Source organism: Ranitomeya imitator, chromosome 8 (assembly GCF_032444005.1).
Source record: "Ranitomeya imitator isolate aRanImi1 chromosome 8, aRanImi1.pri, whole genome shotgun sequence".
Lineage (NCBI taxonomy): Eukaryota > Metazoa > Chordata > Amphibia > Anura > Dendrobatidae > Ranitomeya > Ranitomeya imitator.
Window position 1 is genome coordinate 96523459 of NC_091289.1, and position 27010 is coordinate 96550468.

A 27010-nucleotide genomic window follows, 5' to 3' on the forward strand; every position below is an offset into this window, starting at 1 on the left:
AGTTGTGCAGACCCAACTTTTTTGTCCAGCTAAAAAAATTGATTTCAACTGGACCGTTTCTTTAATATTGAAGTCTATAGAAAATGGATCCGTTAGTTAGCCTTCCGTCTTTCTTTCATTTGAAAAGGATCCATTTTTTGCTCACTGGATCAGTTTCTAAATGGAAGAAAACTGATGACTAATTAATGGATCCCTTTTCCGTAACTTCAATGTTAAAAAAACAGACCCAGATGAAATCAGTTTTCTTTTTCAACAGGCAAAATAGCTGCGTCTGCAAAACTTTTTTGTTAACGGATTGCTGCTGGATCTGTTCTAATGGCTGATTACTGGACATATAAGCATGACCTATTACAGATCATCCAAAGTGGATCTGAAGAGATGTTTGTCTGTGTGAACAGGGTATTAAATGGCCACCGCTTGTGCCGCTGGTTGGTTCGTGTAAGTGAACCGCTACAAAGTGTTAAGACTTTCAGAGAAAAAACATTTTGTTTTCAGATTAGTTTTCTAGTGTCTCACTGTTCTTTAACCAGCATCAAGCTAATCCCTTATAGTTTAAAAAGCAAAGACTATTGTCTCCTCCATAAATGCAACAAAGAAATATTTTGGATAATGACATGTCCAAACAATAAATTCACAGTGTCATTGGAATATTGCAAAAAAGCCCACAGAAAAAACCCTAAAATTAATGTAATACAATCTAAAATATAGCTTTTATTTAATTGTCTTAAAAAAATATTTTTTTTTCTTGACACACGTGGATTACACAAAATACAATGATCAACGAAAACGGAGACATGAAATAGAGAAATCAGGGGAGGAGCCTGCCCCTGCTCTATCACTGTGTAACCCTACCTGCCAGCAGAGGTTGGCACCCTATGCTATACTATAGAGTTCCAACCTCCGCTGGCAGGTAGGGCTACACAGTAATAGAGCAAGGGCAGGCACCTCCCCTGGTTTCTCTATTCCATGTCTCCGTTGGTTGGTGATGGTATTTTGTGTAATCCACGTGTGTCTATACATTTTTTTTTACAGACAATTAAATAAAAGCTATATTTTAGATTGTATTAGGTTAATTTGAGTGTTTTTCTCTGTGATGTCCAAAAATATTGAGGAGCTATTTAATCAGCATGCTTGAAATTCCTCTTCGATCAACGCTTTCCACAGTATAGGTCTCTCTCCATGTTGACTATGTATAGTTAAAGCTGGCCAGTATATCAGCATATTTAGCTGTTACTAGAAAGTCACTCAAACTCACAGAGTTAAAAACATTTTCCTATTGTTCAACTTGCTAGCGCAAAACAGTTCAAAATTACCGGTATATACAGGTATATATTTGAGAACTGCTCTTAATATTATTTCCTAATGTCAGTTAAAATCGAATATCTTAGGAACTTCAATTGTTTTAAAGTATATGTGGTTTCATGCTATATCGGTACATTGTTTTAATAAAAAGATTAGTAAAGTAACCAGTTAGGCAAGAAAAGACTGGATTTCCATTCAATAGACAAGCAACGGTCATATTTTATATTTCTTTGTTTAAATCCACATTGTAGAACTGTTAGAAGGCAGAAGGTGGTTGTTGCATTGATATAGAAGTTTTTTTTAGGCCTCTTCCTTTTTCTTAGGCTTTGGAGGTGGCGGTGGTTCTTCATCTTCTTCATCTTCATCATCTTCACTAGGGCCACACAATCGATCATAGATTACAACACAGACACCAGTTAGCCATGCTACTACTGTACCAGAGCCAAAGATGACAAATCCCACCAGCATTAGGAAGATGTAGTCTCTCTCATACAGATTGGTGTAACACATTAGATTAATATGTTTTTCTGTCTCTTTCAGCTGTTCTCCATGAATTTGTACAGGAGTTGAACATGTCATGTTTTCTTCATCTGAAAAAGTCAAGAAAGAACGTAGCAGAGTCAAATGTACATTGGTCTAAGTACAAAAGAAAATTACAAACATTATTTTTAAATAACATGGTACTATAAAATGGTGAAGTTTTCTGGACATAAAGAGGTAGCTCATTGAAGCCAAAGAGACATTTGCTTTGATTTTCAAAAGAATTCTTCAAGTTATAACTTTATTATATATAAAAAAAAAATGCAGAATCAGTGGCACTGCTAACACTCCCTCCAGGAATGCATTCATGCAAATATTGATCGCGTATTACCAGATATAGTGGTGCACATCTAGAGATAAAGCAGTACTAAACTGTGAGCAACAACAGCATGAAAAACTGAATGAGAGCGGCACTCACCACTAGGATGTGAAAAATCAGCACTTTATAGTGGTCGTCATCACATGACGAGAGAAGACATAAAGAGGTAAGTAAGCAACAGTTGTTTTGCATAGACTACGCTTATTCAGGTAAATTACAACATAAAGTGCAAAATTGAAAAAAAAGGGAGGAATGGAGAAAGAAAAAATCTAACAAAATGAATACAAAAGAAAAAAGGGGGAATTTTATAAAATAAAAAGCATATATACAAACAAATAACCTTCTATAATCTCACGATAATAAGCACATTATTATTATTATTATTTTTTTCAAAGTGTTATGACAAAAAAATGGTGTAAAACACTTTGAGAAATTTTGCGACTTTTGACATTTACAAGCCAATTTTAGACACCTCAGCTAAAATGGCTGGAACTGGCATTTCTTACGTCAGAAATGTAATTCCAGTTCCTGACTGGAGTAACATTTCTAGGGAGGCTCATGGAGGCGCATGTCACTGATAAGATGCACTGAATTCATTAAGTGACATGCACCTCTTAATGAATTTGTCGCATCTTATTCCTGCACTCACCTCGATAAGACTCATTAGGAATCATAATTCCTAATGATTCTGGGTCTATGAGTCTGTGAAATCACAGATATCATATGAACGCCATCATGTGCAATCTATGCACTATGTTTTTGACATTGTAGTGGACAGTAGAAGATTTATTTTTTTTTTTTTAATGAGAATATTACTGATTCTAACCACTAACACACTGACGAAAATCTGATTGAAAACACTGACAAAAAATTGGTCATTTTGCATACAAGAAAAATCACTGATGTCTGAATGGTGTAGAGATCCATTTACACTGCAAGACCATTGTGAAATGAGCATTCTTAGGAACTGCACAAAATGTGATAAGATCCAGCTATGCAAACTAGCAGTCTTCTTTATTGAAGTTTATTAATACTAGTGGATGACATAGCTAAAATGTACAGGTTTCCAGCTTCTACACATGTCAGGAGTCGCAGCACCCTTAAACATCATGTTCTGTATTCATGTTCATGTATAATATAAATGAATATATTCTTGGTCCAGTAGCCTGAGGTAGTGGTCTCGATGGGGGAAGAGCATGTTGACTGGTCAAAAGCCATTTTTTATTTATTTTATGAACACTGAACACCCTAGTGCCTGCAGGAGTTCCATAGGACATATCACAGTTGCCGGTGATATTTCCATTTCCCTGTTGAGGCTTGGAGCTAGAACAGTTGGCTATCTTCCTCTTTGGTGTTTGGAAGATGTCTGTGTTTCTCTCTGAGTCTACTCAAGCTAAGTGTTCCCCTTTTTTGTGTATCCCATTTGTCTTTAGTGGTAGTGAGGATTGACTAATGCTACATCTGTCTTTCCCTATGCAGTGCTTATTGCCAGGGTCAGGCAGGAGTTAGGTATCCTGCTCAGCGATAGGTGCGGAACCTTTATAGGGATGCTTAGGGCAGACAGGGTGACATTAGATCTGCCTAGGGGTCTCAACTCCCACCTTCCCTAGTGTTGGTTTCCCTTCACCTTGTCCCTTCGTGTTGCACTTAGTCTTTCCTATACTGTGCATGACACTATGATCCTGTGTCTACTGTCACTAACAGCTAACAGCAATAAAATAGTGTTTGCAGTTGAAATATCAGTTCCTCAAGTTATACTTGATATAGTATCAGTAAAAATGCTAGCTAACCATGGAAAAAACAAACTTTTACAAACTTAATTTCCAACTAATTACTAAAGAAATAAAAACTTATAAAAATGTTGGACTGTCTTATTCATATTAACCTGAAGCATCATATTGGCAGGTCATTTTTATGCGCAATGAACGCTGTAAAAACAGGACCCAAAGAGTTGACAGAATTGATTTTTTTTTTACAATTTCATCCCACTTTTAATTATTTTTCCCATTTTTATGGCAACATTAATAGTGTTGTTGAAAACTGCCACTGGCAAAAAGCAAGCCCTTACCTAGTTAGTTTAATAGAAAAATAACATTTCCTTTTTTGGAGGCAGATGTGTGCCATGTCAATGTTTTATACACATGAGGTGTACAAAGAAGAAGTCATGTTTTTTGACAAGTGGGGGTTCAAAACTAATTCCTTTTGGAGAGAAGCAACAGGTTTTGGCAGTTGTCATCTGAGGCATGTCCTGAAGAAGTGTTGTCACTTTGAAATGCACTGACAAATAAACAGCATTTTTATCTCCTTGATCCTTGGCTCCATTCATCTTTAATCCTTTGCCGGCACCGCAGAATTTAACCCATTATTCCTGCAATCATTAAAATACTTTTGTGGGCTGCAGTAACATTTCTTGCTCACTATACAAAGACAGCATAGCCTGAGAAAAATATATGGCAACAAGTTTGTTGTTTTGAAAGTGAAGCAATTTAAACAAGCCTTCCAAAAATTATCCCTTTTTGGCGGATCAACAACATTTTTGTTGTTTGGAAACAGAAGAAGCAATAGCTTTATAAAAAGCAGTTCAAAATGTATCTTTTTTTTGGGAGCAGTTTATCCCCTTCAGCCCAGAGCCTGAACCTTCCTTCCTGACCAGGCCAAATTTTACAATTTTGACCAGTGTCATTTCATGTGGAAATAACCCTGGGACGCAATCTGAGATGTTTATTTCGTGACACATTTTAATTTAGTAATACATTTATTTAGAATTGTTTTGCATTTATTTGTGAAAATAGCTATTAAGTCTCCTTGTTGTCTTCTTTTTTGCAAGCTAAATATAATTTATTTTTGTTACGAAGTTAGAAAGGTTAAATTTAATTATCAATTTCTCAATTTTTTCCACCAAAATGTACAAAACAATTTTTCAGGGACCACATCACGTTTGAAATGTATTTGAGAGCCTTATGTGAAAGGAAATAATCAAAAGTGACATTTTAAAAACTGCACCCCTCAAAGTGCTCAAAACCACATTCAAGAAGTTTATTGACTAGTGATGAGTGAGCCCTAAAATGCTTGGGTGCTCATTACGGGAGTCAAGCAAATGGTAATGCTCAGATGCTCGATTTGAGTAATGAGTATAATGGAAGTCAAGGGGAACTATTGACGCCACAGGTGTGTCCCAAAATTTTACACTATTGAGCGGTGAGAAAAAATAATCACATTTGTGCCACAAAAATGTTGTTTTAGACCCAGATTTTACATTTTCACACAGGATAATGTGTAAAAATGGCAACAAAATTTGTCACACAATTTCAGTTGAATGTGGTAATACCTCACATGTGGCTGTACAGTACTGCTTAGCCACACGGTGAGACCCGGAATAGAAGGAGCGCTATTTGACTCTTGGATAATAAATTATTGTAGAATAGTTTGCACACAACATCTAAATGTAAGATGCCCAAGCGAGGTTGTTGTGGGTGTCACGGACGACTTTGCCACGGACTACGGAGAGCCTGGAGGGGCGTGACTAAGCAAGCACTGAACTGTTCACTAGAGCCTCTGATGGTGAGGTTGGGCTTGGCTCCCAATGAACTCCACGTGCCACTCCAGGACAGACCAACAGGTGAGCAGATCCTGGACCCAGTAAGACAGACTGGATGGTGCAGTATGCAGAGTTGGTATCAGAGTGCAGCAGGCAGAGCTTGGATCAGAGTGCAGCAGGCAGAGTTCGTATCAGAGTGCAGCAGACAGGATCTGCCCCAGAGTGCAGCAGGTAGGATCTGCACCAGAGTGCAGCAGGCAGGATCTGCACCACAGTGCAGCAGGCAGGATCTGCAAAAGAGTGCAGCAGGCAGGATCTGCACAAGAGTGCAGCAGGCAGGATCTGCAAAAGAGTGCAGCAGGCAGGATCTGCACAAGAGTGCAGCAGGCAAGCTCTGCACCAGAGTGCAGCAGGAACTGGTACGCAACTTAGACTGCAGAACAGGAAGGTTGCTCAGGCACCTCACCAGTGAGGAGGAAGAGGGCAGGAGCGCATATGCGCATGCCCTAAGGACATGGTTGGCAACCCAGCAGGAAGCTCTGCTGGACGCATGCAGTGCATGGGTAAGGAAGGAACCGACCGCAGCATGGGTGAGGGAAGTGACACGCCGGAGACCCTGCCTTTCAGAGCAGGGATCCGACGTGGTGCTAACAGTGGGCGAGTTTCTTTTCCCACTCACTTTGGCATTCTACAGACAATATGTGTCCCAGTCCCAGTGTAATGCTGTTTGTGGGGTGCATCACACTTAATTCCAGGCAGCAGGATTCCAGGAATCCCTCTTCTGGAACCAGGGCAGCAATTAATCCAGGAGACACAAGATTCATTAAAACAACCAAACTTTTACTTGGTGACTGGCAGTATTTACGGGCAGACCTAGAGGATAAGGCCCAACAAGTTGCTATCTTCCCCACAGGCACCGAACATAACTTCAGCCCTGGTTTTCGATATAAGTAGAATATCCCTCTTGCTGACTTCTCTAGCCTTAGAGAATCTTCTCCTTCACTGGCAGTATATTTGGATCCCATCTCACTTCACCTCTTAGGATTTGAGCCCAGCTTTTCCTGCTGCCTCGCAGGCAGTACTTGCCCCCAGACCTGCCATCTATCTCAAGGTTACCAAGCCGGCAAAAAGGGATTTGTGTGGAAGGGTTCTCTGGCGATCCTCTACCCCGAGATTTTACACTCATGCTGTCCCTAGCAGCCCCTGACTAGAGCCTGCTGATTACCACTGTTTTCAACTCACTGACACCCTTTATTCCCCTCTCTTTACTGGGCCGGCCTTTACAGCTAACCCTACCTAGGCTAAATTGCAGCCCCAGGGGCTCTACCTTCAGAAACACATGTTCAACCCCTTTGACTGTCAGTGGGCAGACCATCACCGCCACCACTCCTACATAAAGAGACCCTAAGTGCAAGTGACCCATTCTGGAAATTAAACCCCTCTTGTACTTTATCTAAAGGTGTAGTGACAATTTTGACTCCATGGGTGTTTGCTTAGAAACAAGCAGCAATGAATATTGCTGGGTGAAAATTATGAATCTGCTGTTGCAGTGCCTGTACATTGTAGTGCCCAGTACCTTGTGCCCAGCTTATGCTTCTGGAGACATGGACCCCATAAATTAAGGAGCTTGCATCACTAGAGAGATGCCAAACATGTGGACACTAAATGTGGTTTAGGCACACTGTGGGGCTTAGAAAGGAAGGGGGCATTTGCACTTAGTAGTGTGAAATTTGCTGGTTGTGTTTTGAGGGGCAAAGAACCATAGCACTTTTCCAGAGCCTTTGTGCTACCAGTAATATGGAAACCTCCTATATTTCCAATGATAGATGATGGACCTGAGTGGGGATTTGTATTTATCTTTAAGCATTTATTGGGAATATTTTATATAACATGTTGGATCACATTTATCCTCTGCTCTATCAATCTAAATCTCAGAATGACTCGAGTCAGTTGAAACCCCCAAGGGATCTTTTCACTATAATGAGGTGGCAGAGTTACTCTGTACTCTGTCTGGACTCTGTTCAGTGGTGTCATTCTTTTCAGCGGCACATGGGACTGTAACTGACAGCCATTCACACTTAAAAACACAGACACCAAAGTTCAAAGTGACTATCTGCCTCATTACAGGGAGTCTTCTGCCTGGGGCTCTGTCTGAATCACGAATTTCAGAGATTTACATGGAAACCCTGATGTGTCCGAATCCCCCTGCACAATGGGATTTGGACGTGTGCGCCAACAGGACCATACACTATAATGTTCCAGACAGGACCCACAAACATGGAGATAAGCGCAATGTAAAAGAACCTTTACTGCGATCTTTGTTAGGTAGAATGAAAAAATCAAGAGTAGGTCAAGAGTTGGTTTTATTTATTTTTTATGTCATTCACTGTGCGTTGTAAGTGATAAGACAACTTTATTCTTTGGCTCAGTATGATTACAGTAATACCACACATATTTTTTTCTGTGTTTTGCTGCTTTTACACAATAAAAACAACATTGACGTTGGTGGATGGTGAGAGACATGATGTCCCAGATGTGTTCAATCGGATTCCGGTCAGGGGAACGGGCGGGACAGTCCATAGCTTCAATGCCTTTATCTTGCAGGAACTGCTGACACACTCCAGCCACATGAGGTCTGGCATTGTCCTGCATTAGGAGGAACGAAGGGCCAACCGCACCAGCATATGTTCTCACAAGGGGTCTGAGGATCTCATCTCGGTACCTAATGGCAGTCAGGCTACCTCTGGCGAGCACATGGAGGGCTGTGCCTCCCTCCAAAGAAATGCCACCCCACACCATTACTGACCCACTGCCAAACCGCTCATGCTGAAGGATGTTGCAGGCAGCAGATCACTCTCCACGGCATCTCCAGACTCTGTCTTGTCTGTCACATGTGCTCAGTGTGAACCTGCTTTCATCTGTGAAGAGCACAGGGCGCCAGTGGCGAATTTGCCAATCCTGGTGTTCTGTGGCAAATGCCAAGCATCCTGCATGGTGTTGGGCTGTGAGCACAACCCCCATCTGTGGACGTTGGACACTCATACCATACTCATGGAGTCAGTTTCTAACTGTTTGTGCAGACACAAGCACATTTGTGGCTTTCTGGAGGTCATTTTGCAGGGCTCTGGCAGTGCTCCTCTTGTTCCTCCTTGCGCAAAGGCTAAGGTAGCGGTCCTGCTGCTGGGTTGTTGCCCTCCTAAGGCCCCCTCCATGCCTCCTGGTGCACTGGCCTGTCTCCTAGTAACGCCTCCAGCCTCTGGACACTATGCTGACAGACACAGCAAACCTTCTTGCCACAGCTTGCATTGATGTGCCATCCTGGATGAGCTTCACTACCTGAGCCACTTGTGTGGGTTGTAGAGTCCTTCTCATGCTACTATGAGTGTGAAAGCACAACTAACATTCAAAAGTGACTAAATCATCAGCCAGAAAGCATTGGTACTGAGATGTGGTCTTTGGTTCCCACCTGCTGAACCACTCCTTTATTGAGTGTGTCTTGATAATTGCCAATAATTTCCATCTATTGTCTATCCCATTTGCACATCAGCATGTGAAATTGATTGTCAAACATTGTTGCTTCCTAAGTGGACAGCTTGATTTTACAGAAGTTTGATTTACTTGGAGTTATATTCTGTTGTTTAAGTGTTCCCTTTATTTTTTTGAGCAGTGTATTTAAGGGTAAGTTTACACTAGGTGTTTTTTCAGCGTTTTATTTCTGCAGCAAAATCTGACCTCTCATCAGGAAAGAAGCTGCTGAAAAAAGCAAGTTTTCCTTGCAGCAGCAAAATCTGATACCAGCATTTTTAGTGCATTTTTTTCAGGGTTTTATAAGTACCCATTCATTGTAATGGGTATAAAATGCTGAAAAAATGCTGAAAGAAGTGACATGCTCCATTGTGCAAAAAAACATGCAAATCATAAAATCCTGATTAATGCAGTTTCACCCCCCTGGTGGCCACTGGTGTTATTGCATTGCATTGCATTGCTTTGCTGCTGGGTCAGCTGATGTTGGTGATGACAACTCCCTACATCCTTTAAGAAGACACCTGGTTCATCAGCTGACTGTCGGTTTTAGTTCATTCTTCAGCGACCAAGCTGGGAGTAGGAGCTTGCTGGGAACAGTTGTTCTACTGCTGAGTCCGGTGTATCTGGTGTTTCTTTCTGCTATGCTGTGCCTTGCAGCATTAAGATAAGTGTTGTTTTCCTCTACCTTGACTGTCTTTCCTTACCTCGTGTTGTATTAGTGCAGCGGTAGGACAAGTGCTCTCACCTGCCAGTTCCCTACTTAGAGATAGGTGCAGGGCAAGTGAGGGACTAGGCATCCTGGTCGGCGACGGGTTGAAAGAACCCGTATAGGGACGGTAGCAAGATCAGGGCACATCTGCAGGCCAGTGCAGGAGGTGCCCATTCCCCCAGTCCCTACCGACAGGGCCCACCATTGTAATTGTGTCCCCGGTGTTCCCTTGTTTGTTGTGCTGTTCATGACAGACCTACAGTTGGGTCGTTTCATATCGGGTCAGTCACATTGTGACATTAACACCGACCATCACATTTTTTCTGGTGAGCCATGGCTCAAATGCAGGCCTTTGCCCAACTGCTCCAGACTCTCACCACTGAGCTTAAGGATCTGCATGATGAGGTGGTGCAGCAGCTGCAGCAGTTGTTGGGGTTCTGGGCCTCAGCTCAGGTACAGGCTCTACCAGAACCCAAGATATCTCTGACTGACAGGTTCTCTGGAGGGAGAGATACATTTTTGCTTTTTAAGGAGGCCTGCAAGTTATACTTCAGGCTCCGCCCACGTTCATCAGGGAGTAAGGAACAATGGGGGGAATCGTTTCCCATCTTAAGGGTGATCCCCAAACCTGGGCCTTCTCTCTGCCAACCGGTTCTCCATCTCTACAGTCAGTGGACGAGTTTTATGTGGCTCTGGCGCTGGTATATGGTGATCCGGGTGGTGTCTCCCCGACTCCGTAAGATCAAGCAGGGGGGCGGCCGGCTGAGGACTACTGTTCAGAGTTCAGGAGGTGGGTCACTGACACACAGTGGAATGTCCCTTCTCTTAGGAGCCATTTTGTGCAGGGTCTGTCCCCTAGGTTGCAAGATACTCAGGTGCAGTATGCCGCCCCCAGGTCGTTGGAGGCCACCATGTCCCTTGCCATCCGGGTGGATAGACCCTTGAGGGAGAGACATACACCAAATGTGCCCCCTGTAGTCCTTGCTAGGGAGGAGGACACACCTGACCAGGTGGATGAACCCATGCAGGTGGGAGGAGTTGGTTCCCAAATGGGGTTGTCTGTGGTTTGCCGTAGTGTGGGGGCATGTTTTTACTGTGGGCAGACCGGTGACTTTATCAATGTCTTCCCAGCTCGCGCCTCCATTTTCTCGTCTCAGTGTACCTTTTTTTTTTTTTTTAACTCAAATAGATTTTTATTAAGAATAACATTGCAATTTGTTTTCAATACAATATTTTGCCAGTATCAAAACCCCAATATTCCCAACTTATCCCTCCCCACCCCAGTAAGACAGCTCACCTCTTTTAATAACACTTCCACCAATGATACTTAATGGATTTTATCCCAATTAGGACCACATATGCCATGTTTTGTTCTCACCGAGTCAGGCACTCAACTCTCCTATCCCCTATACCTAACCTCTATCCCATTTCAAGCCACGCAGACCACAGTTTGTCGAACATTTCTATTTTCCCTCTTTTCTTATAAATCCCTTTTTCCAATGTCAGACCCTGCTTCACATATTGAAGGAATTCTCCTCTTGTGGGCGGTTCATCCTTTATGCAGTTTTGTGCTATTACCTTTCGGGCCATATACAACAATCTGGCAATTGCTATCTTCAGGGTGTTATCAACTCCAATCTCATCTACATAACCCAGCAAACACACCGTCGGATCCCTTGGTACCGTGCATCTATACACTCCTTCCACACGACTCAAAACCACCAACCAAAAAGCAGCCAGCCTCGGACACGTCCACATCATATGAAATATTCCAGCATTTACAGTCTTACACCTCGGGCACTCAAAATCAGCACGCAAACCTGCTTTATACAATACTTCTGGAGATTTGTAGACTCTGTGTATTATATAGAGCTGTGACAGCCTACACGGTTCACTTAGTGACAGCCGTGGAACCCACTCCAGCACCGACTCCCAAGTTTCATTCTCCAGTGGGCCCAGTTCTCTTTCCCACTTAGCTCTCGCATTTATCGGAAATCCCAACAGGTATGTATGTAGTAAATCTTTATATAGTGTGGAAATAACCCCCCTTGTAGTCCCTTCACCACACACATACTCCAACACTATATCTCCTTGGATTCTAATACATTCCCCCCTGTTTTGAGCTCCAAATGCGTGTCTCATCTGCACATACTGATATTCCCCCAAGGGCCTGAGACCAAACTCCACCTGCAATTGGGAAAAGGATTTCAGCTCTCGCTGCTCAATTATCTGATACACGTAGTGAATTCCCTTGGCCTGCCACTCTGGTAATACCCCCAATGCCACAAACTCAGGTAAATTATTATTATGCCATAACGGAGAGAACCTGGTCAGACCCGTAACCCAACAAATTTGTTTCAATCTACCCCACAGCTTACATATCAAAAATATAGTTGGATACAGTTTCACCAATGCCCCCAGGGAACCATCTTCCAGACACTGTATTACTGGACTTCTTTTCGTCACCTTTTCCATCAAATGCTGTACCGCACTGGACGACACCTCATGCGCCCAGCCCTTTAAATGCTGACTCTGGGCTGCAAGAAAATATACTTCAGGGTTGGGCAAAGCCAAGCCACCATCTTCCTTTGGTTGCTGAAGCGTCTCCAGTCTGATACGTTGATGTCTCCCCATACCAGACTCCTAAACAGGGAGTTAATCTGCCGAAATTAACCGCGCGGTATCCAAACTAGCGCATTGTGAAGAACATATAATATTTTAGGCATCAAAATCATTTTAATGAGATTAACCCTGTCCACCACAGATAGATGTAACTTAATCCAGGCATCCACCTTTGCCTTAAGAACTCCTAAAACCGGAGTCAGATTCCTATGTAGGAAGTCTGTGACTGGTACAGAGATCCATTTCCCCAAATATTTAAATTGATTTACCAACTTACGCCTCCCATCCTTCATAAGCTCACTACCATCCTCCCCCATGTCATCCACTTTAAACAGAATTGACTTACTCGAATTTATCGTCAGTCCCGACAAAGAGCCAAATCTTTCAATAAGCCCATTGGCACCCCTCAAGGAAGCGGCAGGGTCAGCCAGAAACAGTAGAATATTGTCCGCGTATAGCGCTATCTTCTCTTCAATTATCCCGTACTTAAACCCAGACACCTCATCAGACTGTCGAATTTTGGCGGCCAATGGTTCCACAGCCAGAGCAAATAAAAGAGGAGAGAGCGGACACCTCTGTCTTGTCCCTCTAGCTAGTTTTATAGTATGAGATAACTCCCCATTCACTCTGACTCTAGCCACCGGCTGCGAGTACAGCAGCCGAATCCAGGACACAAACTGCGAGCCAAAACCCATACACTGCAGCACCTGCCACAGATATCTCCATTCCACACTGTCGAATGCCTTGTGGGCATCTAAGGATGCAACAACTCTCTGGCCACAGTTGTCGGACTTCAGCTGCAAATTTATAAACAGCCTCCGCAGGTTGACCGCTGTAGATCTGTCAGGCATAAAGCCAGACTGATCTGCGTGCACCAGGCAGGGCAGCCATCAGGGCATTACTGCCCTGACTGGCGTATGGGGCCCGATGGGCAGAGGGGGCCCGCATCAGTGGCAGTGTAACGCAATTGACGTGCGGGCCCGCGCCCACATGTCAACAGTTAACAGCTGCCAGCTAATCGGAGGCTGGCAGCTGACGTCAGCCGCAGCGCGCACGTCGCCGGCATCTGACGTCATCGTCAGTCACTGGCGAGTGCGCGCTTCAGCTGCGTGGAAGGAGCTTTGCCGCTGGAGCGCGGCCAGGTAAGAAGAACTCTGGGTTGTTTTTTTTTGAGAGCGGCGATCTGGGGGGCCCGGGGCAGAATCCTGGAGACACTGGGGCTGAATTCTGGAAACAGTAGGGGCAGAATGCTTGACACAGTGGGGGCAGAATGCTGGACACAGTGGGGGCAGAATCCTGGAGACACCGGGGGCAGAATCCTGGAGACACTGGGGGCAGAATGCTGGAGACACTGGGGCAGAATGCTGGAGACACTGGGGCAGAATGCTGGAGACACTGGGGCGGGCAGAATGCTGGACACAGTGGGGGCAGAATCCTGGAAACACTGGGGGCAGAATGCTGGAAACACTGGGGCAGAATGCTGGAGACACTGGGGCAGAATGCTGGAGACAGTGGGGCAGAATGCTGAAGACACTGGGGCAAAATGCTGGATACAGTGGGGCAGAATGCTGGATACAGTGGGGCAGAATGCTGGAGACACTGGGGGCAGAATGCTGGAGACACTGGGGGCAGAATGCAAGACATGGGGCATGTTTGGAGACAGATCGTGCAGGATCATGGGGCAGGATGGATGCGATGGAGACAGATGGGTAGGATGGGGAGATCATATGGGGCGGAATGGATACTCAAGAGGGCAGGATGTGAGAACATATGGCTGAAGCCAGGGACACACGGGGGCTAGGATGGGGAATATTATTACCATTGGGGCTAATTAAGGGATATTATTACTGCAGTGATGTATTTATTTTATTTTTTGAGAGCGGTTTTATTACTGTGCAGAGCGACACTATGTCGCCTTTTTTTCTTCATGTGATGTAATGTAGAAGTTAGTAAAAATTAAGTAATGTGTTCTGCAAGCGGGGCTCGAGATAACTATGTTATTTCCTGTGGAGATGGGCCCTGGCTGGAAGAAGTGATGGCGGTCTGTGCTGGATGAAAGATGAAAAACAAAGATGAAGGACTTCACCTAGAGACATCACTGGTGAGTCAGTGTGTTACCTATACACTGACACTATACACTGTATACTATATACAGAGCTCCTGTGTTTAATAGCACTTATGGTGATAGTAATGTGTTTTTTTTTATTACTGATCAGTATCGTAGTATACAGTCACTATGTGGTGGTAATATGTGGTCTGGACATGGTGTGGTGGTATTTATCCCTTGTAGGTGCTATTTGGTCACTTTGTTGTAGGTGCTATTTGGTCACTTTGTGGTGTTAATATGTGGTCTGGTCATGGTGCGGTGGTATTTGCTTCTTTTATGTGATATTATTCGGTCACTGGTGGTAAAATGTGGTCTTGACATGGTGTAGCGGTATTTGTTCCTTGTATGTGATATTATTGGTCATTTTAAAAATTGAAAAATAAATAAAAATATACCTAAATTGTATTGCATATTTTAATAAATATTTAATAGATTACAGCAGAGTGGGGCCCCGGCCAAAGGTGTCTACCGTGTTATGGTGGCAGCTTAAAAAATCTTTTGGCCAAAACAAAAGCTGCCGGCTATATGTGTGATCTGGTGATGGGAACTGTTAATATGTGATAGGTGAGAAGTGGAGTTTTTCCAAGAGGGAATGGTGGCACTGTGGACAGTTTGAGGGGTTGAGCGTGGGGGCAGGGCTGGGGTGGAGCCTGGGCAGAGTCTCAAGGGGGCCCACGAAAATTTTGCCAGTATGGGGCCTCAAAATTTCCAGTGGCAGCCCTGGCACCTGGTTAGAGATAACACTCGTCAAACGGGTCGCTAACACCTTGGCCAGAAGCTTGACATCCATAGTGAGCAAAGAAATTGGCCGATATGACTCAGGTTGCCCCAAATCTTTATCCTCCTTTTGCATTACCTCTACACTTAGCCTCATCTAGAACCACCTTTAATCTGTGAACTAACACCTCCCCCAAACTTTTATAAATTTCAGCGGGTAGCCCATCCACTCCAGGCACCTTCCCATTAGCCATAGACTGTAATGCCCGACCCAGTTCCTACTCTGTGATAAGAGTCTCTAAGCCTTCTCTGTCTTCCTCACTCAGCCTCGGTAGCCTGTTATGACCTGGTGGTCAAGACAATAATGGACCTGGTGGTTAAGAGCACACGGAATGACCTGATAGTTACTGATAATAAAGGACGAGCTTTGGGACGTGAGAACTCTGCTGACCGCAATCCCTAAGCCTATCAACCACACTAGAAATAGCCGTGGATTGCGCCTAACGCTCCCTATGCAACTCGGCACAGCCTAAGAAACTAGCTAGCCCTGAAGATAGGAAAATAAAGCCTACCTTGCCTCAGAGAAATTCCCCAAAGGAAAAGGCAGCCCCCCACATATAATGACTGTGAGTAAAGATGAAAATACAAACACAGAGATGAAATAGATTAAGCAAAGTGAGGCCCGACTTACTGAACAGACTGAGGATAGGAAAGGTTACTTTGCGGTCAGCACAAAAACCTACAAAAAGACCACGCAGAGGGCGCAAAAAGACCCTCCGCACCGACTCACGGTGCGGAGGCGCTCCCTCTGCGTCCCAGAGCTTCCAGCAAGCAAGACAACAAATTAAATAGCAAGCTGGACAGAAAAATAGCAAACCAAAGAAATACAAGCTGGAACTTAGCTTCTGATGGGAAGACAGGTCACAAGAACGATCCAGGAATGAACTAGACCAATACTGAAACATTGACAGGTGGCGTGGAGCAAAGATCTAAGTGGAGTTAAATAGAGCAGCAGCTAACGAATTAACCTCGTCACCTGTGAAAGAAAACTCAGAAACACCCACCAGAGGAAGTCCATGGACAGAACCAGCCGAAGTACCATTCATGACCACAGGAGGGAGCCCGACAACAGAATTCACAACAGTACCCCCCCCTTGAGGAGGGGTCACCGAACCCTCACCAGAGCCCCCAGGCCGACCAGGATGAGCCAAATGAAAGGCACGAACCAAATCGGCAGCATGAACATCAGAGGCAAAAACCCAGGAATTATCTTCCTGACCATAACCCTTCCACTTGACCAGGTACTGGAGTTTCCGTCTCGACATACGAGAATCCAAAATCTTCTCCACCACATACTCCAACTCCCCCTCAACTAACACCGGGGCAGGAGGATCAACGGATGGAACCACAGGCGCCACGTATCTCCGCAGTAACGACCTATGGAACACATTATGGATGGCAAAAGAAGCAGGAAGGGCCAAACGAAATGACACAGGATTGATAACCTAAGAAATCTTATACAGACCAATGAAACGAGGCTTAAACTTAGGAGAGGAAACCTTCATAGGAACATAACGAGACGACAACCAAACCAAATCCCCAACACGAAGTCGGGGACCCACACAGCGCCAGCGGTTAGCGAAACGTTGAGCCTTCTCCTGGGACAATGTCAAATTGTCCACCACATGAGTCTAAATCTGCTGCAACCTATCCACCACAGTATCTACACCAGGACAGTCTGAAGACTCAACCTGCCCTGAAGAGAAACGAGGATGGAAACCAGAATTGCAGAAAAACGGCGAAACCAAAGTAGCCGAGCTGGCCCGATTATTAAGGGCGAACTCCGTCAACGGCAAAAAGGACACCCAATCATCCTGATCAGCAGAAACAAAGCATCTCAGATATGTTTCCAAAGTTTGATTAGTTCGTTCGGTTTGGCCATTTGTCTGAGGATGGAAAGCCGAGGAAAAAGACAAATCAATGCCCATCCTAGCACAAAAGGATCGCCAAAACCTTGAAACAAACTGGGAACCTCTGTCAGAAACGATGTTCTCCGGGATACCATGTAAACGAACCACATGCTGGAAAAATAATGGCACCAAATCAGAGGAGGAAGGCAATTTAGACAAAGGTACCAAATGGACCATCTTAGAAAAGCGATCACAAACCACCCAAATGACCGACATCTTTTGAGAGACGGGGAGATCCGAAATAAAATCCATAGAAATATGCGTCCAGGGCCTCTTCGGGACCGGCAAGGGCAAAAGCAACCCACTGGCACGAGAACAGCAGGGCTTAGCCCGAGCACAAGTCCCACAGGACTGCACAAAAGAACGCACATCCCGTGACAGAGACGGCCACCAGAAGGATCTAGCCACCAAATCTCTGGTACCAAAGATTCCAGGATGCCCAGCCAACACAGAACAATGAATCTCAGAGATAACTCTACTAGTCCATCTATCAGGGACAAACAGTTTCTCCGCTGGGCAACGGTCAGGTCTATCAGCCTGAAATTTTTGCAGCACCCGCCGCAAATCAGGGGAGATGGCAGACAAAATTACCTCCTCTTTGAGAATACCCGCCGGCTCAGGAACACCGGGAGAGTCAGGCACAAAACTCCTTGACAGGGCATCAGCCTTCACATTCTTAGAGCCCGGAAGGTACGAAACCACAAAATCAAAATGGGAGAAAAATAACGACCATCGAGCCTGTCTCGGATTCACAAGAATTTGACTTATCTTGAGTCGGCCAAACGGTTGACCGTTTGGCCGACTCAAGATAAGTCAAATTCTTGTGATCTGTCAAGACCACCACGCGATGCTTGGCTCCTTCCAGCCAATGATGCCACTCCTCGAATGCCCACTTCATGGCCAACAATTCACGATTACCAACATCATAGTTACGCTCAGCAGGCGAAAACTTTCTAGAAAAGAAAGCACATGGCTTCATCACCGAGCCATCAGAACTTCTTTCCGACAAAACAGCCCCTGCTCCAATCTCAGAAGCATCAACCTCAACCTGAAACGGAAGCGAAACATCTGGCTGGCACAACACAGGGGCAGAAGAAAAACGACGCTTCAACTCCTGAAAAGCCTCTACAGCCGCAGAAGACCAATTGACCACATCAGCACCCTTCTTGGTCAAATCAGTCAACGGTTTAGCAACAGTAGAAAAATTAGCGATGAAGCACCGATAAAAATTAGCAAAGCCCAGGAACTTCTGCAGGCTCTTCACAGATGTCGGTTGAGTCCAATCGTAAATGGCCTGGACTTTAACAGGGTCCATCTCGATAGTAGAAGGGGAAAAAATGAACCCCAAAAATGAAACCTTCTGAACTCCAAAGAGACACTTTGACCCCTTCACAAACAAGGAATTCGCACGAAGGACCTGGAACACCATTCTGACCTGCTTCACATGAGACTCCCAATCATCCGAAAAGACCAAAATATCATCCAAATACACAATCAGGAATTTATCCAGGTACTCTCGGAAGATGTCATGCATAAAGGACTGAAATACTGATGGAGCATTGGAAAGCCCGAATGGCATAACCAGGTACTCAAAATGGCCCTCGGGCGTATTAAATGCTGTTTTCCATTCATCGCCTTGTTTAATACGCACAAGATTATACGCCCCTCGAAGATCTATCTTGGTAAACCAACTAGCCCCTTTAATACGAGCAAACAAATCAGACAGCAACGGCAAAGGATACTGAAATTTGACTGTAATTTTATTGAGAAGGCGGTAATCAATGCAAGGTCTCAAAGAACCATCCTTCTTGGCCACAAAAAAGAACCCTGCTCCTAACGGTGATGACGACGGGCGAGTATGGCCTTTCTCCAAGGATTCCTTTATATAACTCCGCATAGCGGCGTGTTCTGGCACAGATAAATTGAACAATCGGCCCTTAGGAAACTTACTACCAGGAATCAAATTAATTGCACAATCGCAATCCCTATGAGGAGGTAGGGCACTGGCTTTGGGCTCATCAAATACATCCCGATAATCCAACAAAAACTCTGGAACTTCAGAAGGAGTGGAAGACGAAATAGACAAAAATGGAACATCACCATGTACCCCCTGGCAACCCCAGCTGGACACAGACATAGATTTCCAGTCCAATACTGGATTATGAACCTGTAGCCATGGCAACCCCAAAACGACCACATCATGCAGATTATGCAACACCAGAAAGCGGATATCCTCCTGATGTGCAGGAGCCATGCACATGGTCAATTGGGTCCAATACTGAGGCTTATTCTTGGCCAAAGGTGTAGCATCAATTCCTCTCAATGGAATAGGATACTGCAAGGGCTCCAAGAAAAAACCACAGCGCCTAGCATACTCCAAGTCCATCAAATTCAGGGCAGCGCCTGAATCCACAAATGCCATAACAGAATAGGATGACAAAGAGCAAATCAGAGTAACAGACAATAGAAATTTAGACTGTACCGTACCAATGGTGGCAGACCTAGCGAACCGCTTAGTGCGCTTATGACAATCGGAGATAGCATGAGTGGATTCACCACAGTAAAAACACAGCCCATTCCGACGTCTGTGTTCTTGCCGTTCAGCTCTCGTCAAAGTCCTATCACATTGCATAGGCTCAGGCCCATGCTCAGATAGTACCGCCAAATGGTGCACAGCTTTACGCTCACGCAAGCGTCGATCGATCTGAATGGCCAAGGACATAGACTCATTCAGACCAGCAGGCATGGGAAACCCCACCATGCCCTTAAGCCCTTAAGGGCTTCAGAGAGACCCTTTCTTAAGATTGCTGCCAGGGCACATTCATTCCACTGAGTGAGCACAGACCACTTTCTAAACTTCTGACAATATATCTCCGCTTCATCCTGACCCTGACACAGAGCCAGCAAGATTTTGTCTGCCTGATCCACTGAATTAGGTTCGTCATAAAGCAATCCAAGCGCCAGGAAAAACGCATCAACATCACGCAATGCCGGATCTCCTGGAGCAAGGGAAAATGCCCAGTCTTGAGGGTCCCCACGTAACAAGAAATAATGATCTTTACTTGTTGAACAGGGTCACCTGAGGAGCGAGGTTTCAAGGCAAGAAACAATTTACAATTATTTTTGAAATTCAAGAACTTAGGTCTACCACCAAAAAACAAATCAGGAATAGGAATCTTAGGCTCTGACATCGGATTCAGAACCACAAAATCTTGAATGTTTTGTATCCTTGTAGTGAGATTATCCATCCAAGAGGACAGACCTTGAATGTCCATGTTTACACCAGTGTCCTGAACCACCCAGAGGTAAAGGGGAAAATTGAGACAAAACACACTGCAAAAAAAAAAAAAATGGTCTGAGAGCTTCTCTTATCCATCTATTGAGATGCATTAGTACTTTGGGCCACCTGTACTGTTATGACCTGGTGGTCAAGACAATAATGGACCTGGTGGTTAAGAGCACACGGAATGACCTGATAGTTACTGATAATAAAGGACGAGCTCTGGGACGTGGGAACTCTGCTGACCGCAATCCCTAAACCTATCAACCACACTAGAAATAGCCGTGGATTGCGCCTAACGCTCCCTATGCAACTCGGCACAGCCTAAGAAACTAGCTAGCCCTGAAGATAGGAAAATAAAGCCTACCTTGCCTCAGAGAAATTCCCCAAAGGAAAAGGCAGCCCCCCACATATAATGACTGTGAGTAAAGATGAAAATACAAACACAGAGATGAAATAGATTAAGCAAAGTGAGGCCCGACTTACTGAACAGGCCGAGGATAGGAAAGGTTACTTTGCGGTCAGCACAAAAACCTACAAAAAGACCACGCAGAGGGCGCAAAAAGACCCTCCGCACCGACTCACGGTGCGGAGGCGCTCCCTTGCTTCCAGCAAGCAAGACAACAAATTAAATAGCAAGCTGGACAGAAAAATAGCAAACCAAAGAAATACAAGCTGGAACTTAGCTTCTGATGGGAAGACAGGTCACAAGAACGATCCAGGAGTGAACTAGACCAATACTGTAACATTGACAGGTGGCGTGGAGCAAAGATCTAAGTGGAGTTAAATAGAGCAGCAGCTAACGAATTAACCTCGTCACCTGTGAAAGGAAACTCAGAAACACCCACCAGAGGAAGTCCATGGACAGAACCAGCCGAAGTACCATTCATGACCACAGGAGGGAGCCCAACAACAGAATTCACAACAGTAACCCCAGTCTCTCCAGGAAAGCCACTGTGTCTCCCGCCGACGCATCCACCCGAGAAGAATATAGGCCAGCGTAAAAGTCCGCAAAGACTTTCAAAATCTCCGAGGTTTCGGAGACTCTAGTACCACTCCCAGAAACCAGCGAATGGACAAATGAAGTACTCCTCTGGGCAGAAGCCACCAGCGACAGTATGTGACCAATAGTCTCTCCCTCCTGATAATAAGTCAGTCTCTGAAATTCCCGCTTCCTTTCAGCCCTTCCCAACAGATTTTTCTCCATATGATTTTGAGCTGCTTTAAATCTGTTCCCAGCCTCAGGAGTACCCATTATTACCATCTTGTCTTCCGCTGCCCTCAGCCCATCAATTGCTGCCTTCCCTGCCTCCCTTGTCTTCCACTTACATCTACTAATATTTCCAAACAGCCCTCTTAAGTACGCCTTCATGGCTTCCCATACAGTAAGAGCATCTGCCCTCCCATCATTTAGCACAAAGAATTCTGTCACCTCCTGTTTTATATTCTCTAAATCTACACTGTGCAACCAGTTAGGGTGAATCTTTCACTCTCCTGCTCGCGGCCTGTGTCCCCAGCAATCAAAACTCTACCTCAATTGGACTATGGTCTGAGAGGGCCATCGGTAGGTACCGCACATCCCCCACCATTGTGTCTAACAGACGATTACCTAAAGCCATATCAATTCTGGATAAAGTACCATGAGCCGGTGAATAACATGAATACCCCCTCTCCCCAACATGTCTTACTCTCCATAGGTCAATCATACCTATTTCTCGACCATAGGTACCAAATGTAGTAATGTGCCCCACCGTCCTATTCTGGAAGTTTTTATTTTTGTCCCAAAAGTCATCGCATATATTATTAAGATCACCAATAATTAGAAATGGTATCAGGCCCCAACGTTCCACCAGTTCCAAAACTTCTCTAATTTTCTTACTTGAGTAGGGAGGCGGAATATATATTGCCGCTATACACAGCAACACTCCATACATTTTACATTATACCACCACATATTGACCATCCACATCCACATGTACCTTCACCTCTTCATAATGCACTCCCACGGGTACCAACACTGACACACCCCTTGAATACGTAGAGAAGGTAGAATGGTATGCCCTCTGTATCCAGTGCCTTTTTAGTACATCCCCCCCCCTCTCCCACACCAAATGTGTCTCCAGCAGACGTATCATTGAAACCCTTTGATCTCGAACATACTGCAGACCCGCCGCTCGCCTAGACTTATCCGCAAGGCCTCTTACATTCCAACTTAGTATCTTAATGCGACCCCCCATCATGTGACTCATCATCCTTCACAGTATCTTCACTCCCAAGTATGAGCTGTCTGACCCCTCCCACCCCCCCTGCCAAAACCCAACTTACCCCCTTAACCCTCCCAATGCTACACATTCTGCCTCTTATCAAGAGTGGGGCTCCTCCGCCCATTGCGAACACTCTCCCTTGCTTTACCCTCTCCACTCGCCTCCCGCTACCGTAAAGAACAGAATTTCTTACAGTTTTTCAAACAAAAAATTCCTATGTATATGATCATGTAAAGAAACTACAAAACAAACTTTCAGTGCACCGCATAACCCTCCTCCCCCGTACATATTAACCATTACCGTGCCCTCTGGCCATTCACTCAATATGGCTCAGCTCAGCTCCTCAAACAAAAAAAAGAACCCTTACCAGTTGCCCATCCATTTAGCAATTATGCTATTAAACACAGATCCCTCCTCCAGCGACAGATAAATATCTTCCATCCGGATCTCCCGGAAATTTCAGTCGCCTTTTTCTTTACGTTTTTTAGCATTAGTGTCTATCCACTGGGTAGCATCCTCTGGTGTCAGAAAAAAGTGGGTTTAGTCAAAGGCCAGCACGCTTAACTTTGAGGGAAACCGCATAGAGTATTGCACTCCCAGTTCCCTCAGTCGTCTCTTGACGCCGGTGAACTTCATCCTCTGCTTCTGAACAGCAGCAGAATAATCCGGGTAAATAGCAATTTTTTGACCTCCAGCTGTCAGATCCTCCATTTCTCTGGCCTTCCTAAGGATAATGTCCCTATAGTTCAGTATTTTGGCAAGCATGGTACGGGGATTTGCTCCTGGGGCAGGGGGCTGCGGCGGGACCCGATGAGCTCTCTCAACTGCAAAAACTTTTGTCAGCAGTGTGCCACCAATTTTCTCCATCAGCCAGCTTTCAATAAACTCAGTGGGATTTCTCCCCTGAGTTTTTTCAGGCAGACCTACGTATATTATTCTTCTGGACCTGTTTTCCAGATCCTCATTTTTTGCGGCCAGCTCTGATATCGCTTGAGCAAACTTTTTCGCCGCCTTTTGCAGCTTTACTATATGGTCTTCTGCAGTGCTCACCCTCTCCTCCACCACCCCCATGCGTCTGTCCATCTTTTGCAGGGCAGCGTTTATCTGCACTGTTTCCCCTTTAACCTCCTGCATCTGAAGGGTCAGGGTATTTAGGGACTGTTTGCATGAGGAGACCAGTGTAAAAACATCCCTGAGGGTCGACTCATCTCCCGGTGTCATGTCTTCAGATTCCCCTATTTCCACCGCCATGCTGCTTTTCTCCCTCCCCTTCTGTACCTATTGCTCTCCTACCGGGATCACTTCCTCCTCCTCCATTTTAGCTCCAGCTCCAGTTACCTTCTCTGCCTCCTCCACTTCTCCCACTCTAGCAAACTGCTGGAGCTTCGCCGCCATCTCCATGCGCCTCTGACATGCGGCATTAACTTTGTCAGTGTCTTCTCTGGCCTCGGCGCCATCTTGGCTGGCTCCTGCATCGCCAGCTCCCGCGTCTTTCTGCCGCCGTGTGGTCATCTCCTCCAATGTCAGGTCCACTGCTCAGCACCGCTTTGCTCCCCAGACATTCAGCCACCCGGTATGCGACGGAGAAGCCCGATCAGCGGTGTCTGCACAGGATTTTAGAAGGTCAGTAGCGGGAGCGCTCTTCTGTGCGTCCACTCACATGGCCAGTTAGGACACGCCTGTCTCAGTGTACCTTACCTGCTGAGGTGGTTGTTGGTGGGGTAACTGAGAATATTCCGGTGCTTGTGGACAGTGGAGCTGGAGTCAATTTGGTGGATACTCATTTTGTCCAGACCCATCGCCTGATGAGTAGGACGCTAGTAAGACCCCTAAGCGTCCAGGCCATTGACTCTGTCCCGCTCAGCCTGGGGAGCATTACCCAAGTCATAGACAATATACATCTGCGTATAGGGGCTTGTCATGAAGAGTCCCTGACATGCTACGTCATGGAGGTTATACCAACTCCCATGGTCTTAGGACTCCCTTGATTGAAAAAACACAACCTGGTCATAGACTGGCGGTCCAGGGAAGTAGGCAGCTGGGGTCAGTCGTGTGAGGTCTGCTGCCCGGGAGCTATGATCTCTGCCGTCCTTCTACAACCTACCCCTTCTTCTCTTTTGGGGGCAGTAGAGGTGCTGCCAGGGAGTAGGGGCAAGACTCTACCCTCTCTATATGTTAACCTGGTATGTCAGAGACCTCTCAAGAGGAGGGGTCAGAGGATGGTGGTGGTTCCCTCGGTGCATAGTGGGGGTGTGAGTTTGGTGACACAGGGAGACGCCTCTGTTGTCTGTTCTGTAAAGAATTCACCATCTTGTGGCAGACGCATGTGTGAAAATAAAGTTCAGGTCCGGACCTGTGTGTGAATGAATACGTATGGGTGTCCACCAAAAATATCAGGTGGAAGTGTGGTACTGGAATCTGGAGTTCAAATCGGGTGTCAGCCCGGGGACTTACCAGTTGGAGTTACCCTCAGTTATGCTCATACACAACTCATTGCACAGGTCGGCGCTCTGGAGATTTGTGCCGCCTACGTTGTCATCTCCATCATGCTGTGTTCACCGTAACCCTGAGGGTCAGGTGACTTCCGAGGTGAACTCTGGTTAATTGAGACGTCTTCACTGTAGGTTGTTTACTGGTGAGATCCAGTGTTGAGGGTCCAGAGGCCCTCATTGAAAGGGGGGTACTGTCACGATCCATTTTTGAATTTGTGTTAGATCTGGTTTCCCTCAGTTTTCCTTTCTGGTCATCGGGGGTTAATGCAGTTCCCCCCAGTGGCCACGTTATTGCATTGCAATGCATTGCTGCTGGGTCAGTTGATGTTGGTGGTGACCACTCCCTCCATCCTTTAAGAGGTCACCTGCTTCATCAGCTGACTGTCGGTGTTAGTTCATTCTTCAGCGACCAAGCTGCGAGTAGGAGCTTGCTGGGAACAGTTGTTCTACTGCTGAGTCCGGTGTATCTGGTGTTTCTTCCTGCTGTGCTGTGCCTTGCAGCATTAAGATAAGTGTTGTTTTCCTCTACCTTGACTGTCTTTCCTTCCCCTGTGTTGTATTAGTGCATTGGTGGGACCAGTGCTCTCACCTGCCAGTTCCCTACTTAGAGATAGGTGCAGGGCAAGTGAGGGACTAGGTATCCTGGTCGGCGACGGGTTGAAAGAACCCGTATAGGGACGGTAGCAAGATCAGGGCACATCTGCAGGCCAGTGCAGGAGGTGCCCATTCCCCCAGTCCCTACCGACAGGGCCCACCGTTGTAATTGTGTCCCCGGTGTTCCCTTGTTGGTTGTGCTGTTCGTGACAGACCTACAGTTGGGTCATTTCATACCGGGTGAGTCACATCGTGACAGTACATGTATGTAAATGTGAAACTTCCAAGAAATGTAAGAACAGCTGCAGAAAGTGCATGAAAGGATAAATCTCAACAATAAGCAAAATTAATAAGAAAGTTGTGTCAGTCTAAGCTAAATAAGGGCCAAGATATGCAGGATTGAATAAGAAAGACTCTAGAAAATTGAGAGAGCTTTTGGGACATTGTAACTGCACTACATGAGTGCTCAGATAATGAGCTTACATTGGAGTGTGTCAGAGGAAACCTTGTAGATGAATATAAGCAAAAGACAGAAAATGTAAGCATCAGTGGGGTATCCAAAGCAGAATATGCTTTAAAAGCCCAACATCTAACCAAAAATAAGTATTTAGAAGGAAACACGTATGCTCTATCTCAAAGAAATAAGGGCACCTAAATGCTTTATGCTGAGTCTGGAAAGCTAGAATGAATCAACTGATAAAGCAAAATAATCATCAAAGGGTTAAAAGTGCTATTACTGAAGAATATGACACTTCAAGTCCTGAAGGTGTATTTTCTGTTAATGCAAGTACATCAAAGCATTCATGGTGTACAGATTCTGGAAACCAAAAACCAGAAAAGAACCAACCGCAGTCCATGCCAATGAATAAATATAAATATAAAGTTTATTAAGAATCAGGTAAATTCCAACAGAAAAACGAACAATGCCAATGTTAAAATCATCAAAAGTACAAAAAAGGGGTGAAATAATCCAGGAATATAACCATGACAATTCATATAGATAGCAACACATCATTAATGCATCAAGAATT

General features: G+C 45.1%; 1 protein-coding gene across 1 annotated transcript in view; it reads right to left on the reverse strand.

Annotated features, from left to right (window-relative positions):
- Positions 1-1269: 1269 nt before the first annotated feature.
- Positions 1270-27010, reverse strand: part of LRRC52 (leucine rich repeat containing 52) — a 164263-nt gene continuing 138522 nt past the window's right edge. Inside the window, exon 2 of the mRNA XM_069737612.1 lies at positions 1270-1892. Within this exon, the coding sequence (XP_069593713.1) occupies positions 1603-1892 (290 nt within the window). The 3' untranslated portion in view covers positions 1270-1602. The remainder of the gene's footprint in view (positions 1893-27010) is intronic.